This window comes from Protomyctophum parallelum (assembly GCF_964188405.1).
Source record: "Protomyctophum parallelum genome assembly, chromosome: 1".
In the NCBI taxonomy this organism is placed as follows: domain Eukaryota; kingdom Metazoa; phylum Chordata; class Actinopteri; order Myctophiformes; family Myctophidae; genus Protomyctophum; species Protomyctophum parallelum.
The window spans coordinates 85265860-85283965 of NC_139697.1; the positions used below are offsets into that span (position 1 = coordinate 85265860).

The 18106-nt window shown below is 42.4% G+C and overlaps 1 protein-coding gene across 1 annotated transcript in view; it reads left to right on the forward strand.

The window, feature by feature from the left end:
* cUnh21orf91 (chromosome Un C21orf91 homolog) overlaps window positions 1-18106 on the forward strand; it is a 31038-nt gene that overhangs the window by 10611 nt on the left and 2321 nt on the right. Inside the window, exons 3-4 of the mRNA XM_083767237.1 lie at window positions 16183-16692; window positions 17327-17389. Coding sequence (XP_083623363.1) covers window positions 16183-16692; window positions 17327-17389 — 573 coding nt within the window. The remainder of the gene's footprint in view (window positions 1-16182; window positions 16693-17326; window positions 17390-18106) is intronic.

Genomic DNA, 18106 nt, shown 5'->3' on the forward strand with positions numbered 1-18106 from the left:
AGAGCTACACAAAGCACTTTGCCTACCATCAACATTCATATAGATAAGGCAAAAAGGGCAGAGGCAACTATTGCCCTGGCTATAGCAGAGCACTGCTCCATGCTGGCATGTGACCACATTGGGGAAGCCTGCAAAGTGGCGTTTGCAGATTCCACTGCTGCCACCAATTTCAAAATGCATAGGACCAAGTGCACAGAGATGGTAAATGGATGTCTGGCTCCATACTTTCTCAGGCGTTTGGTTTCGGATGTGGGTGACCAACGCTTCAGCCTCCTTCTTGACGAGTCCACTGACATCAGCGTGTCAAAATACCTTGGGGTGGTGATACGTTACTTCAGTGAGACTAAAAACAACGTAGTGTCAACATTTCTAGGGCTTGTCGAGTTGGAGTCTGGGGATGCCAGGGCTATAGCCAGAGCTGTTTTGGCCTTCATGCAGAAATGTGGACTGAAAAAAGAGAAACTCCTAGGCTTAGGAACAGACAATGCCTCTGTAATGACAGGGGTCAACAATGGGGTCCACAAGGTGCTGAAGGAGGAGTGTGGGACGGAGCTTGTCCTCATCCGTTGTGTGTGTCATTCCCTGCAGCTGGCTGTAAGTCATGCCAGCAAGGACACAGTTCCACGCAGCATTGAATACCTTGTGCGGGAGACCTACAACTGGTTTTCAGTGTCTCCCAAACGAAGAGAGGCTTACAAGGCCATATATGAAACCATCAACCTTGGTAATAAACCACTCATGATCACCAAGGTGTGTGCCACACGCTGGCTTTCAATTGAACCAGCTGTCACACGTATTTTGGACCAGTGGGAGGAGCTTAAGTTGCATTTTAGCGTCACAAAAGCAACTGAGCATTGCTACATGGCTGAGGTGTTGTACAATATGTACAATGACCCTCAAAACGTCCTATACCTGACCTTTCTGAAGTCAGTGTTGGGTGAGGTACAGCAGGCCATTAAGGCTTTTGAGGGGGAAAAGGCAGACCCAGTCAAGCTGCTTGATTGCTTGATTAGCTTGATCAAGTCAGTCAGCAGCAGGGTGCTAAATCCCCTGGCAAAGGTTGATGTCCTCAATGAGCCCATAGATGGGTTCATCAGCCCCAAACCCTATCTTGGGTACCTTTTTGAAGCAAAGGCAGATGAGGCCCGCTTGCCAGAACAATTGCTGAGCAACATCAGAAGTAGATGTGTAGCATTCATCATCGCCCTGACCAAAGAGCTGAGGCAGAGATTGCCTGACAACATAAAAACACTTCAGGGCATGTCTGTCTTCAGTGTTGGTGGGGCTCTACAGCCCATGAAGAACTTTGAAGAAATCCTAAACATTGCCAAGCTCCTTGGGTACTCTCCCAGTGATATTGATAAGATCATGCAGCAATGGCGTACAATCCACCTTTGTAAGTGGAATGAACTGCAGGACACCGTGGGCTTTTGGGTTGAAGTGTGGCAGTTCAGGGATGCAGCTGACAGCAACCCATTTAATGAGCTTGCCATGGCTGCCATGTCCGTTTTGTCTTTGCCACACTCAAATGCTGAAATTGAGAGGGTTTTCAGCCAGATGAGTGTGGTCAAGACAAAACTGAGGAATCGGATGTCATTGCAGACCCTGAACTCAATCCTGTACATCAGATATGGTCTGGAGCTGCTTGCTATCAGCACAAGCTGCCTGACACCGTTTTGAAGCAGTTTGGCACATCAGCAGTGTACTCTTTCAAATCAGCTCCTCCCGCAGCCACAGCATCAACATCAGCAGCACCTGCTGAAGCTGCAGTGGACCAGGTAGATGATATAGTGCAGGACCTGCTGGATGTTAGTGACGATGACTTTGACCTGGATGATATGTGAACCTGTGTAACACAGGTTCAATGTCACACATACACGGCTGTGTAGGTGTGAAATAAATAAAAATCACACCAGTGTGAAATGAGGGGCACTCTTAACTTAATTAGTTTCTATCTATCTATCTATCTATCTATCTATCTATCTATCTATCTATCTATCTATCTATCTATCTATCTATCTATCTATCTATCTATCTATCTATCTCCCTGTCTTCAAATTGAATTGATATTAAAACAGTTGCACTATGTTTAAAAGGCGATTACACACGACATAAATTCTCTGTTCATTGTCAATGACATTTAATGTCTGTGTTGGCCGATTTGTTGAGAGTTGAGACACATATTTCTCCTTTCATTGCCACGTGTTATGATGTTACGGTGACGTGTTAAGAGGGGCTAGCACACCTAAAAAAAAAACTAAAAAAAACATGAAAACCCCCCAAAAAATCTATCTATCTATCTATCTATCTATCTATCTATCTATCTATCTATCTATCTATCTATCTATCTATCTCCCTGTCTTCAAATTTAATTGATATTAACAGTTGCACTATGTTTAAAAAAGGCGATTACACACATGACATAAATTCTCTGTTCATTGTCAATGACATTTAATGTTTGTGTTGGCCGATTTGTTGAGACACATATTTCTCCTTTCATTGTCAATGGCAAATGTGCCACGTGTTATTATGTTATGATGACGTGTTAGGAAGGGCTAGCACCCATAAAAAAAAAAAAAAAAACATAAACCCAAAAAAAAAAAAAAAAAAAAAAAATCCTCTCCAAGGACCATCACCTTACCGTGGTGGAGAGGTTTGTGTGCCCCAATGAACCCGGGAGCTGTGTTGTCTGGAGCCTAGTGCTCCTGGTAGGGTTTCCCATAGCAAAGTGGTCTCGGGGGAGGGGCCAGACAAAGTATGGTCCAATACAATTAAATTCCTGTTAACAAAATACAAATTTTGTTTTGATGTCAGTTTGATGTGAAGTTTCATGGTGATATCCAACTTTGTCACGTCACGTATCAGCAAGAGATGATACAAAGTGCACATAAATGACAAATGTTTTTCTGGGCTGGCTACATATTTTCGTTGCTAGGGTCGTCTAAAAGTCGCTAGGGACGCTAAAAAGTCGCTAGGGGCGGCGCGCGCTGCGCGCGCGCATATCCCACCTCTAGCTACTTTTAGCTACTTTTCGAGGAGCCACTAGCTATTTCCGTTACTGGGGAGTTGGCAACACTGAGCGCACTCTCTCTGCCTGCTCCCCCCTCCCTCCCAGTTTCACACACACGGAGTAAAGAGAGAGAGGACTAGAGGAGTAGACTAGGACCAGGGCTAGGACTAATACTATTACTAACCTTGTAACCAGTCCATAAGCATTGCTGTTTTCATCTTGCATTAACAAAAATAAAATCCACACTGAGGGACAGAAGGTGTAACAGTGTTAGACCTACAAGGCTACATTAGCCAACGCTAGCTCCTATGCTAACGCTGCAAACTTACAGCACCTGTAAACGGTTCTTTGATTGTGTGTGTGTGTGTGTGTGTGTGTGTGTGTGTGTGTGTGTGTGTGTGTGTGTGTGTGTGTGTGTGTGTGTGTGTGTGTGTGTGTGTGTGTGTGTGTGTGTGTGTGTGTGTGTGTGTGTGTGTGTGTGTGTGTGTGTGTGTGTGTGTGTGTGTGTGTGTGTGTGTGTGTGTGTGTGTGTGTGTGTGTGTGTGTGTGTGTGTGTGTGTGTGTGTGTGTGTGTGTGTGTGTGTGTGTGTGTGTGTGTGTGTGTGTGTGCGCGCGCGCGCGTGGGTGCGTGCATGCGAGCCAACTGAATGTTTTCTAAAAGGACAACTTCTTTTCCCCCCATCCTGACCAGCCTATTATTATTATTGCATTTTGGATGCAATAACTAACTGCAAGCCAATGAAGAATTAACCAATCAGTAGCATTGTCAGTATTTGTCTTAATTTCTAATTCATATTTATTTAGTTGACAATAATTTAACTGTAGGCCAGTGTTTTGAGACATACGTACAAGGCTATTGTCTTGTATTGCTATAAAATTATGTGGCAAATTTCAGTGGTGGAGTAAAAACAACAAGGTCACATGGCTTTGGGGAGTTTGGGCAGCAGATCTACAAGCTCTCAACATGTCATGCTGCAATGTGCTGTGGGCTTGTAGATCACCAATTTGGATAAATAAACTGATTATTTTTCCCTGATAAAAATGTTTTAAGCCTGTGCCTGCACCTCATACAGCACTATGTTCCATATTCTGCTACAGTACATGTTTGCAGTTTAATTAAATTAAAGCTGCATTTGATAGGGGGGGTTGTTACTGTAAAAAATTGCATAAAAAGCAAAATACCGAATTCAGAAATATTACAACGGAAAAAACGGAATTTGGGAAAAAATAAAACGGAATTGGGAAAATAATAAAACGGATTTCATATGGCTCTACCAGACGGTTACGCCACCGCCTGGGCCGCATGTGATTTCTTTTACCAGTTTTGTGAATTTGATCAATCGCATTGTGCTCAAAGTTTTGTGCCATGAATAGCCACAATATAAATATTTCAAAGTGGAAAGTTTGAATTCCATCTCATGTCAAAATTCCCACTGATCTTGTGTGGCGGCAGTTTTGATGTTAGAAATTATACGGCAAGCTACCTAGTAATTCTTTCGTCATGTACTGGTCGAGTAACATTTTCCCTGTAGTAAAAATGGTAGAAATGGTGAGAAAGGGAAAGAGCTCAGCGTAGAGCTGAGAGGCTGTTGTTACTAGTGGTCGAGACTCGAGACGAGCATTTGTTTCAGCCAGAGACCATAAGTCCATCATTTTGCATAGAGCCACCTTCCTTTATGCGGGTGCTTAGTACCGAGACGAGAGAGCGTGTGACAGCTAGGCTGCCTGTAGCCAAAAACTGTTCATTGACTAAATTCTTCAGAGCAATGTTGAGTTGACGATAGGCCCTGAGGAAAGGTGAAACTTAAAGTTAGTTGCATGAAGATGAGGGAAGGAGAGGTTGGGTAAGGGAGAGAAGAGAAAGGCACACTGAATGATGGGGCTTGCGAAACACTGCAGCGTACACACAGCTGTCTGTAATCTGATTTAATAAGTAAACTCCATCTGTTACCCCCGCCATAATGAATGATTGAGAGAGAAAAGAAAACCATATCTTCTGTTTTTCCGATGGATTAAAGTTAGTCTTGCATGCTTACAGTCACCTCGTGTATATAGTATAAGATAGATAGATAGATAGTTTATTTGTCTCGGTCATGGTTTATCCAACATGATTACATACAAGGAAAAGGGGTTGTCATGATACAATTGACCGAAAAGGAAAGGGCTGAAGCCGAAGCTTATTATGACCACCTTTTTGAGATTTCAGTAATCGGAAAAATAAAAAATAAAAAAAGAAATCCGTTTTCTACATTGCTGCATTTCTAATGAAAGGACACAACCATGTTGAAAGAAAAAATCAAAAAATAAATCTGATCAAAAAAGCTGGTCAAAAATCACTATTTCTACAACTTAGTGATAATTGTTACAATGATGATGATGTTACTAATAATAATAATTATTCACTTGTTTATTTTATAAACTTACATAGCATACATACATACATACATACATACATTTCAGAAGTTTTAGCTGTTTTTAAGGACCCACTTTTAGGCCAGTGCACCAGAGCAAACTCTTGCCTTTTTTTTAAACCCTACCCATTTTAACCAAATACATACATGCATACATACTGTTACATACATTTGCCTATGATACAAACACACATATATATACATATGGTCCTACATACATATGTGTTTACATGTATATGAAGTGGTTGCCTCATATACATGAATACTGTTTTGGTTTGATTTTGAGATGTGTATGTCCTCGCACACACACTCACACTCCTTTATACAGATAACGGTCGGTACGGGGATACACATATATACTGTATAGTTACTGTTATTATATAATTAACACTTAGTTAGAGTGATTTCGTATAGCCCTCGATTACCCTTGTTTTATATGTTCTCTTGAATTTAATGATTGAATTGCTTAATGTTAATTCAGTGTCCAGATTATTCCATAGATTCACCCCAATGGCAGATAGACATCTCTCTTTGATGTTGGTCCGTGAAATTGTAGTCTTTTTAAAAATTCCGATTCCCCTGAGTTCATACCTGGTTTCCCTAGGCTTGAATAGCTCCTGCATGCTGACTGGAAGCGACCTGTTATATGCTTTGTACATTATTATTGCTGTGTTGAGGTTGGCTAGATCTGCAAATTTCAATGTGCGGTTTTTAATAAATGGTGGATTTGATGGTGCATCATAGTCAGCCCGGTTGACAATTCTTATTGCTTTCTTTTGTAGAATAAAAATGGGGTGTAGTATAGTTTTATGTGTTTCCCCAGACTTCGACACAGTAAGTTAGATATGGTAGAATTAGGGAATTGTATAAAGTCTGGAGTGATTTTGTATTAATGATGTCTTTCATTTTGTATAGGATTGCTATTGTTTTCGATATTTTAGTTTTTAAGTAGTCTATGTGAGGTTTCCAGGTGAGTTTGCTGTCAATCATGATTCCTAGGAATTTTATGTGGGTTACTTGATCGATCTGATTGTTATTGTCTCCACCAGGCCGAAGGCATGTGGGGAGAGTATGTTTTGCACTCCGTCCGTCCGCGTGTCCGTCCGTCCGTCCGTGTGTCCGTGTGTCCGTGAACAGCTAATCTCGGCCACCGTTAACCCGGTCGATGCCATATTTTGCACACACACTCCCTGGATGCCAACCATGAACCTCTGCCCCAAACTTTCCAGAACGGCCTGTTATAGCGCCACCAGGAGGCCGCTTTGTGCAAAACAAGTTTTTGCACAGTACACCTACAGATTTTGTCCAAACATCACGCAAATTGGTACACAGTCTCTCTAGAGCCATTCAACCAAACGGGTCTTTCAGATTTATCAGACTCCATCCTGATTGGTTAAGATTGGCTTCCAAAGTTCACAGGAGTGCTCAGTTTCAAACAAAATGCTGCAAATCATGAACACATCGCGTGATTTCCCTGAAATTGTGCACCCACATTCCCACTAGGCCGAGGACGAAATGCCACATGAACAATTTCAACTCAGCCTCAAGGTGGCGCTATAACTGGCCGAAAAGTGTTTTTACCTCTAACTGCACGGATCTGTGGATAACCTGGTGGAGACCTGTGCCCGGAAGGGCACTTTTTCTAGTTTATGGTTAGTTTGACTGATGAATTTATATTTTTATTGCCGAATATAATACATTTAGTTTTGCTTATGTTTAATGATGATTTATTTATATCAAACCACTTATTTAAAAAAATTAGGTCAGCTTCCACTACCTGCAAGAGTTGTTGAAGGTCGACCCCAGAACAGTACAGGCTGGTGTCGTCCGCAAATAGCACACAGTGTAGGTCTTGTAGGGCTTCCGTCGTTTATGTATAGCTATTTAAGGTACTATACCACACACATTTATGCTAATTATTTTATTAGTTTGGGCTATTTTATTATTGGGCCTCTAGTGAAAACAGTATTGTTGTTGCATACTAAATCATTATGACTAAATCATTAGTTATAATGACCTGGAAAAGTTTAGGAATTAATACATTTTGTGCCAACCTCATTAATGGATGATAGGAAAACTTTATTTCAAAGTCTTTGAAAGTGACAAAATTTCCATTTCCATTTAACTGATCTACAGTTCTGCTACACATCTGATTAACACAACATACTCAACGTGACATGATAACCCAAACACCTATGACACATACGTGTATGTGGGTCAGACAGAAAGTGGGAGAGACAGCGCACCTTGTCATGCATAGGAGAGGGAGACATCATTAATTTAAAGCCCACTTCCGATTAACAACAAAACACTAACGTGTCAACATTATATTACCTGAGAAGACACAGCGGGACAGACGGGGAGAGAGACACATTTTGACAGACCCTATATTATTATTGGGGTGAGCCTCTTGAGTGAATGGCCCTTAAGTCAAATTGTATGATGTCCAGAAAAGATTGGAATATATTGCTGTTAGTGCTATAAGTATGATGTTGTGTACTTGCTGGTAGTGTATAGCTCATTCTTAAAAACATGTCTGTTGAGCTGCCAGATTCAGCTGAACCCAAACACATTCCTCCGTGACCTTACATAATGCAAATGGCATTTTGCTGAGTCCTGTGATGAGGGACAAAAATGCCTACAGCTAGAGGCACAATGCCCTGGAATGATGAATTTGCCGCTGATGCTGGCCAGTGGCCACTGCTGTTCAAGATCTATTGTGGTGTGTGCTTAAAAGGGGCATGCTTTGTGGGTGAACTCTTAACCCCTGGAGTATACAGAGCACTGCTGCCGCTGGCAGTGTTATGTCTGGAAACGGTGATGGCCCAGAATGTGCTGACTGTGCTACTGTATGTGGTGTTTGACCCCACCCAGCTGATGCTGAATGGTTCCCTAATTAATTTACTGTCTGGGAGATGTTTGGTGGTCATATATAATGGGCTGCTTTCAATATTCATTTATCATTGATTTAGATATAGAGGCTCATTATCAGTGCTTAATTTCAAAATTCTTAGGTGCCGGAGCTCGGGTGCGTGCACGTGCATGCAGTCACACGCACATGCACGTGCAAAATTTGTTTCATCAGAACACAATAGAGGGTACTGTAGGTACCCTCACAAAAAACATGCAGTAATCCTGGTCTCTAAACTGCCTCCCCCTGGCCAGCCGGGGCGCCTGATGGAGGGGAAAGGAACTGGTATAACGTGTTCCTTCCACGTGCTACCAGAGAAACTCCCCCCTGTCAGGTGTAAAGGAGCAACTTGGACACTCAGGCATGAAGGAAGCATGAGTTCAAGTCCGTTGCTCTCCCCATGTCCCCCATGTATGGGGAGTGGGACTAGGTTGGTGGAGGGTGTGTAGAGCCCAGGATCACATTAGATAATTGACACAGGGGTGAAAAAAGGGTTACAAAATTGTGGAAAAAAAAAAAAAAACTAGAAAAAGTGCCCTTCTCCACCAGGATTCTTCCTCAGCCTAGTGGGAATATGCGTGCACAGTTTCATCGCAATCGGACGCTGCGTTGAGGAGTTGTGGCGATTTGTACAAAGCGGGCTACTCCTGAAAACTGTAGGAGCCAATCGTGGCCAATCAGGATGGAATATGAGAAATCAAACAAACCTGTCTTGATCACATGACTATGGAGATCATGTGTACCGATTTGCGTGAAATTTGGATAAAATCTGAAGGAGTAATAATAGAAAATGTGTTTTACATATGTCGGCCTCCTGGTGGCTCTATAAAGAGCAGATGTGAAAAATTCCAGACAAAGGTTTTTCCTTGGCCTCTAGGGAGTTGGCATACAAAGTTATCCACAGATCCGTGCAGTTAGAGGTAAAAACACGTTTCGGCCAGTTATAGCGCCACCTTGAGGCTGAGTTGAAATTGTTCATGTGGCATTTCGTCCTCGGCCTAGTGGGAATGTGGGTGCACAATTTCACGGAAATCACGCAATGTGTTCATGATTTGCAGCATTTTGTTTGAAACTGAGCACTCCTGTGAACTTTGGAAGCCAATCTTAACCAATCAGGATGGAGTGTGAGAAATCTGAAAGACCGGTTTCGTTGAATGGCTCTAGAGAGACTGTGTACCAATTTGCGTGATGTTTGGACAAAATCTGTAGGTGTACTGTGCAAAAACTTGTTTTGCACAAATCGGCCTCCTGGTGGCGCTATAACAGGCCGTTCTGGAAAGTTTGGGGCAGAGGTTCATCGTTGGCATCCAGGGAGTGTGTGTGCAAAATTTGGCATCGACCGGGTTAACGGTGGCCGAGATTAGCTGCTCACGGACACACGGACGGGGACACACATACACACACACACACACACGGACGGACGGACGGACGGACGGAGTGCAAAACATACTCTCCCCCCATGCCTTCGGCCTGGTGGTGACAAAAAACAATAGAGTAGGCATATAGATGTTTTTAAATGTTCTGATGAATGAATGGAGGACCCTGAAGTAACAAGTCTTAAGCTTTTTCTGGTTTTATAGTCGTAGCAGTCAGATTTTGTATTGACCTGTGTAGGCTACTTTCGTTTGAACTGTACAAACTATTCTAAATTATTCTACAAACTGAATAATATTTCCAATCCGTCAATCAATAACATTTGCAGCAGCAGTTTACACAGGGGCCCGTCGGCTCACAATACACAACTACAGTAGGCATTTGCAGTTCAGTTGGCACAGCGGCTCAACTTTATATTAGATACTGTATAAAATATAGTATTAAGTTAGGGTGGCCCATCATCCGAACAATACGCAATGCTAAATACCTGCATGCGGGTTGTTGTTGTCCTTATCCAAGTTCCTCCTCCTCCGCCTCCTCCTCCCCCTCCTCCTCAGATGACAACTCAATCCCTCTCTTCTGATTGGTTCAGAAACTTCAGAGCGGTGTTTCATGTTGAAAAAATCACACACGTGTGAACTGAGTGGTGCAATTCCCCCCCCCCCCCCTCTCTCTCTCTCTCTCTCTCTCTCTCTCACTCTCTCATTAGAGTCACTACCCCTCTCACTGTTTCTGGCGCCCCCTACTGCTATTATTAAGTCACATACTCGTGCTTACACAGACAGACACACACACAAACAAACAGGTACGAGGACATTGCAAGCTGGTTGTAGGAGTGGTTGCACCACTCAAAAATAAAATGCCCACCATTTCCGTTTCCCTACACCTAAAGGACTTTTTTTGGCCATATTCACAGCCACATTAAAGAGTGTAGGACTTGTCAAATGTGTTGCTTCTGATTGCTAAATAATAGTCTATTTCTATATTTAACTATTTAAAGTTTAAATCATACCATGGACTAGAGCTAGGTAAACATTTATTGCCACCACCACACACAGTATCAGTTTATCACCAAAGTACCAACTGATGCCTTTCCCCCCAGTAGCCTATATGAATTTACACTGCTGTTGAACCAAGCTGTGGCAAGGGAAAGCTTAGCTATCCATCTGTGTTGGAGTATTGATTTGCCAATCAAATCCTCCCACTCATTGCCACTGCTGTTTTACCCACTGGCTCACCTGCCAGTGAGGACCCCCAACACAAGGATGTGGATGTGGTGGGAGTTGATCATGTACATTTACGTTGGTTTCTCTCCTGTGTCAGATGAATTGGGTGAGCATCTGTTCATGTGAGCTCTGTCTGGTTTAGAACCAAGGCATGCACAGCTGTCAAACACTGCACATGGAGCTGTGCCAAGTAGCTCTATTTGGACACCTTAACCCAATGACCCCTGTCCTACTTGTACCAACTGTCATCCCAAGCTCCAGTAAAAGTGTGTCAAGGATCAAGTGTCCTTGTACACACAATAAACAGATGAAAGCAAAAACAGAGGTCGGCACAAGGACTGGAGTGGAATACACAACGTTGTCTGTGGAATGTTAATTGGTTATTTTGTACATCTTGTATAATGTGTTGGGTTTCTATGTAATTTCAGATATGATGTTCCTTTTTTCTTTTTAAATAGTTAAGTCTTAAAAAGACAAGAGTGGCCGCACACTCTGATAGCCAAAGTGATAATTTGAAAGTAGACTGACAGGAAATGGGGAGAGAGATGGGGGGGGGGGTCATCCCTATGTGCCGCAGGTTCTATGTTCCTCACTTACCTTAGGGTTAGGTAAGCCGGGGAACAGAGAACCACTCCCCTTAGGATACCTATAACGGATTGCCTCATTTATATCTGCAGAGCAGGATAGAAATACAGGAGAACAAAGCAGGCTCTCATGGGCATGAAAAGACACCCTCGGAACAGATTACATGATAAGATTACCGTTTCCATGACGGCAACCACTACAGGTCCTAGTCTGGCTGCTAAAACGTTGCTTACTAAATAAAGAGCAGGATTCATCACTTGCATACTACTTTTATACAACTCTTATGTGCTGTATTTTTGTGGAGTGGATCCACATTTCTAACCAAACCATTATATTAGAAAAACAAAATGTGCTTTTTATCCCTGCTACATCCACACCAGCCTATAGTTTATCCACTGTCATTTACTTTGTACCACCCAAGTTGGAAATTGTTTCAAGTCACCTGAAATGGCTCTTTTACTCTAATTAACACGATTACAAACACTTGAAGGCCCATGGCCCACCATCAGGTACTGCTGTTCACTTGGAAAAACACTGTTCTATTCAGTAGTGAAAAGACAGTTCACTGTTGTACTGTAGTAAAGAGGCTGTTCTTTAAGCGCTGCTGATCATCACTGTCATGCTGGTAAATGTCCCTGGCTGCCACGGCAAAACAGAGTTTGAGTCACCAGGGCCTCCCCTGAATTGTGTATGTGTGCTTGTGTGTCTGTGTCTGACAGTGAAATACAGCAACGCTAAGCTGCTTAGCTAGAATTGGATCTAACCTGATTGTGTACTACCCTGGTTGATGTTCTGATGGTCTGCTAGTAGTCTGTGACCCCGTTTAGACATAGACGAACCGCAGTCAAACCGCCCAAAAGCGACCAGGTTATTTGAGAATTAATAGCAGAAATACAAGTTCGTGGCATGATGCGACGCGTTGTGAGCTTGAGCTACTATATATTAAAAATAAATAATAATAATATATATATCCATCATATCATATCATATCCATATGAGTGAAAAGGCCAGGATTTCAAACGCAGTTCTTATATGAAGCGACCTAAAATCCCCCTATGGGGATTTCAATGCAATTCAAAAAAATACATGAACCTGTGGACTGGCGCCCTCTACTGAAAGTGACATCAGACTTCGGTGCTCTATAGGGCCACCATGACAGATTGTGTGAAACACATTTTTTGTTACTACTCCTACATATTTTGTTTAAAGTCTCGAAACCTCATGCAAATCGGTATACATTATCTCTGTAGTCATGTGATCAAGTTTACATTGTTGCATGACCCTATTGCTTACCTAAAATAATTGATCTACAAGCTAACAACTTTGTTGCATTGCTTGTAGATCAGTTATTTTTGGCAAGCAACGCCGTCTTGCAATGGAGTAAATTAAATGCCAATATGCACAAGCATGCCCACGTGCGGCTAGTGTCATTGTAGCCATAGTACCCCAACAAGATTAATTGTTCACTGTAAATATGTCAGGTTTAAGACCTCTGGGTCAGAGAGAGTGCACATTCAACACACACAAAAGCTAAGAATAGATATTCCCACACATTGCAGAGTCACACTCTTACAGCTACAGCATAGTCTAGTTAGTATGTGCTAAGGCAAATTGGATGCATTCAGCTTGACCTTTTATATAATGGGAGAGTTTATTTGCTGCTTTTAGCTCTTTAATCAGCCAGTCCAGTTCAGACTTGCAAGGACAAGAATGAACTGAAGATCCACTGTTGCATTTTGTAGTTGATCCTAGTTGAAAATACCGTTTGAAAGGAATGGTTCCTGATAGTCACACAGCTTTATAGGTGAACTTGGAGACTTTTTTCTGTATAATGTTGGAGAAAATGCTACATTAATTTGACCAGCATTACATAACATATGAATGGTTGATCGTCCTGGCTACAAAAAACTGCTAGTTGTAAAAAGAATATAGTGAATCACCTCAAATGTGTTGAGCATTATTGCAGCTTGATTAACGACAATAATTCGTTTTTCTTCTTTATAGAATGGAACAGGATTTTGGCTAGATAGAAGGGTGTAAATGGTGAAATGAACAACATATGATTGATATTTCACTGCGTCATTGGAGTATTGAAATGTTTTAACAAGTCACCTAGTCTCACCAAGTGTTGGATGTCAGTTTGTAGCTTTCATTGAAAATTATTCGTAGCCTGTAGCAATTGTTGCTGCTTGTTTGAACACGGCATCAAACCCACATTTAAAAAGACATTAACCCTGGCATACTTAAATTAGGCTTGGTAATATCAGAAATGAACCCGGTGCAAAATGTACTGACCTCATCATATTTGTGGTGACGGTTATGGCCGTTTTTAGTGTTTTGTGCAAAACTAATGCTTGGAATGGATTCAGAATCATGAAAACCCCCTAGTTTGACATGTCAAATGCTATGTAAAACATAAGGAAAGTTTGAAATGTTTGCCGTTTATATAGGATGTTAATGGTAGGGTCACATACATAAACCCCTCGATACCGACAGCCGGTCAGCAAGTGGATTCATGGATGTATGTATAGACAATATTTTAGGCCAATAAAGAAGACTATATACCAAAATTTGCACTTTAAACAAATGAAGCCTGTTGGCTCCCAGACTAGGGTGTTTTGAAGCAGCAATCTGAATCACTTTCACAAAGTTACATTTGGCACAGCCCCCCACCCCATGGGCCCCAGTACAGGCTGTACTGTATACCACTGGTTCTCAGGGCACAGCCCCCCACCCCATGGGCCCCAGTACAGGCTGTACTGTATACCACTGGTTCTCAGGGCACAGCCCCCCACCGCATGGGCCCCAGTACAGGCTGTACTGTATACCACTGGTTCTCAGGGCACAGCCCCCCACCCCATGGGCCCCAGTATAGGCTGTACTGTATACCACTGGTTCTCAGGGCACAGCCCCCCACCCCATGGGCCCCAGTACAGGCTGTACTGTATACCACTGGTTCTCAGGGCACAGCCCCCCACCCCATGGGCCCCAGTACAGGCTGTACTGTATACCACTGGTTCTCAAACTCTTAGCTTGAGACCCAAAAAATACATTATATGTTTGCCCGAGACCCAAACTAGTGAAAATAGAAGATCTACATTTAGCTCACAACGCCTCACTTCGCAGTATATTTCTTTTTGTTCTTTTGTCGATACTGTAATCAATTTATGTGGCATTCTGTAAAGAAAAAAAGAGAAAAGAGAGAGAGAAAAGGAACAAAAGTAGCAAATGCATAAAAATACAAGGCTGTAGATGTTACTTTACAACAGAAGGTGGTCTTAAATGTGTTTTATAAATGATAAATGGTGCATTTATATAGTGCCTTTATCCAAGCGCTTTACATAGATGTGCATTACATTCACACACACATTCATACACAGAGGCAGAGGAAACCATGCAAGGCACCCAGCTGCTCATCGGGAGCAATTAGTCTTGTTCAAGGACACTTGTTATCTTACGGTTCCCAAGTGGCCTCTCTATGAGCCACTGCCGCCCTGTTTAATAGTTTTGTCTGTCTTCTTGTTATTAGACATATTTTTTTTGCTTCTGGTGTCCTGCACCACAAGATGCCCAGCCCGTAGCATACATACACCAAGATACACCACAGACTAAATATATAAAAAGTTACAGAAACATCGTTCTCCAGTGTGACCGCCATGTGCATGTGTGCATGCGATCCTGCCAATCACGTGCGGAACGCTGTAGCACTTCTGATAAAGTATTGAGAAAATCATGCCAAGCTTCATTCTGTATGAATGATTTTCATTAATCCCATTAATGTTTTTACTGTAACCTTGCTAGCTAGCTGAAGGCTTTCAAACAAAGCCTGAAGAATAAGCATCTCTTTCTTGTCAGTCACACACGCATGCGCGTGCGCACGCCACACACACACACACACACACACACACACACACACACACACACACACACACACACACACACACACTTGTCCCTTCTTCCAACTATCTTCTTTGCCTCTGGCATTTATTGAGCTCTCTCATTAGCAAAACGTACTCTATATAACCCAGTTTGCTGCAAGGTCGTTTTGACTTTGGTCAGTGTGGCTATCCTTGAATTCTACTCCCTGTATTCTAAATTAGTAAAAGGGTGTTCTGTTTTTGAGTGGTGCAACCACTCCAAGGAACAGCTTTGTCCGTGTTCACCTATGTATGTGACGTTCACGTATGTATGAGCATCATATAATGAGTACCAGTAGGGGCGCTGTTGCCAGAGAGAGAGAGAGAGAGAGAGAGAGACCACTCGGTTCACACGGGTGTGATTTATTTTTTTACTCACTCACAGGTATTCTGTGTGAACATAATATATTCTGTGAAGCTTCTTCAGTGAGACTTCTCTCTATGCTCTGGTGGCTAATCCATTGCACACTAAGCAGCTTTCACAAGAGGTCACCGTCTGTGAATCTTCCAGTTTTAGCTTGCTTTTACAGAAGTTTAATCAACTCAACTTAACTTGAGTTCTATAGCTCAACAACTGTCAGTAGCTCAACTGAGCTACTTAATTGAGCTATTTAATTTATAAATAAAGATGCTCAATCTATCAAGTGCATTACTGTCCAACAATATCCCTACAATTCTGTTCCTGTGACTATGCCTCCGGGGCACGGGCTGATCGTTGACTCAATGCTTTGTGTGTATGTTGTTTCAGGCATCTCCTCCTCCACTCTGTTACACTCCAAGTCCTTGCGTGGCCACAGGGACTGCTTTGAGAAATACCACCTCATCGCCAACCAGAAGCTGTCGCGCTCCAAAGTGTCCCGCAGTGCCTACGAGGGCATGAAGCTGGCACTCAGCCAGAAGCTGAGCCGCATCATCCAGTACGCCCAAAACAAAGACCCCTCGGATTCCTCCGAGGGCCCGGGCCGACGGGGAAACAAGCTCCTGTGCTACAGCCAGCCGAGTGACTGTAAGCTGCTGCCTCAGTCTGATGCCCAGGTTCCCCGCTACGCTCCCCGCTGCTGGGATGCAGCCAATGCCACAGGGCTGCCCGATTACACTATGGGAATGTTGGAGTGCCCCGACGAGGATGAACTGGAGCTGGGTCTGATGCGGGATGATGTTTGGGCAGGCAAAAGCAGGAGGGGTCTACGCTGTGGAAGTCAATCTTCTGCAGGAGACCAGGCACAGCATGGACACCAGGGTCATAACAGAGACGAACGTAAGCATGAATCGCCACAATCATTATAGCCTAGATTTACTACATGAATGACTTGGTGGATTGTAACGGTAATTTATTGATTTCCAAAGACAGAATGGAAGCATTCCTTCCCTTCTGCGATCTTTGCTATCGCGAGATTCTCATTGCCTCGGAGCTCTCGCTCATTAAACATGTCAGACAAAGCAGTGACACATGACCATAAGTTATACATTACTACTAGTATTTACCTTTCTTGTGGGCATTCAGTTTGCAGGGGAAACTTTTTGCTGGTCTACCTCTACCGCAAAATAATCCTTTCTTTCTTGCCTCGTCATGGCAGCAAGGGTTGTTTGTGTTCATGACATGGGGCCCTGAAGAAAACCTAAAAAGACTTAATATCAATGATATTGTCAATTTTATTTTAATTTCTTATACTTCATTTACAATGTTTTCATTTCTATTTTTATTAATTTTATGAATTACATCTTCCTCAAGATGGGACTGAGCATACCAGAGGCAATAAGGTTATTTTAAATTAACTGTATTATTTGTACACGCTGATGGAATATGTATGTACACGTGGAGGTGGGTCTCTGATTTTGACAAACATGTTGTTCCTTTGATATTTTCTAATCAAAACTGTCTTTCCCCTTAGTGGTTAAAATGAGTATGGAGGAAATCCATCAGCTGAATGACCAGCTACTGTTGCAGATACAAAGTAAGGAGCTGTTGAACAAATAAATATATGTTATGAAAGTGAATGATATCACACTTTTTTTGTCATTGTGATACTTAGAATGTTGGACAAGCAGGGTGCAAGTCTTTGCATGTTTTTATTTTCATACTGTACTGAAATTAATGCAACACTCAAATGGACACCGTAATGTCAAGTATACCCTGTCGTAGTCGATGAGATGTCATACCGGTATGGTCCTTTAACCACATAAATATTTGGCGAAAATAGCAGATCTACAACGTGTCGTCGACTCGTGAGCATGTTAACCCTTATCCCTAAACTTATTTGCCATTTTTTACTATTTAAATAAAACCTTTTAAAATAGTTCAAATAGCTGATAACATGTAGATGTAGATCGGATAGTTGAACTATTTTAAATTTATTTTCGAAATGGCAAATAAGTTTAGGGATAAGGGTGGTGCAAGATGGAGCCCTTGGTGTAGAGGGAAAAAGGAGGGGCCAAGTAGTGAACAACGAGGAACCCTGGTCAACAAAGTATATCACATCTTGTGCTTGCAGAGAGAGTACAATACTATGGAGTACTCAATGCCAAGTAGAGTTTTGACATCATGGATTCACTGAATGAAATTCAATAAAGGTGTGCCTAACACAGTGTTGGATTCTGAAGGACAGACAAGTCAAAGCACGTAACCAACTGCATTAAAGCAGACATGGTGGTGGTGCGCTGGCTCATGCCAT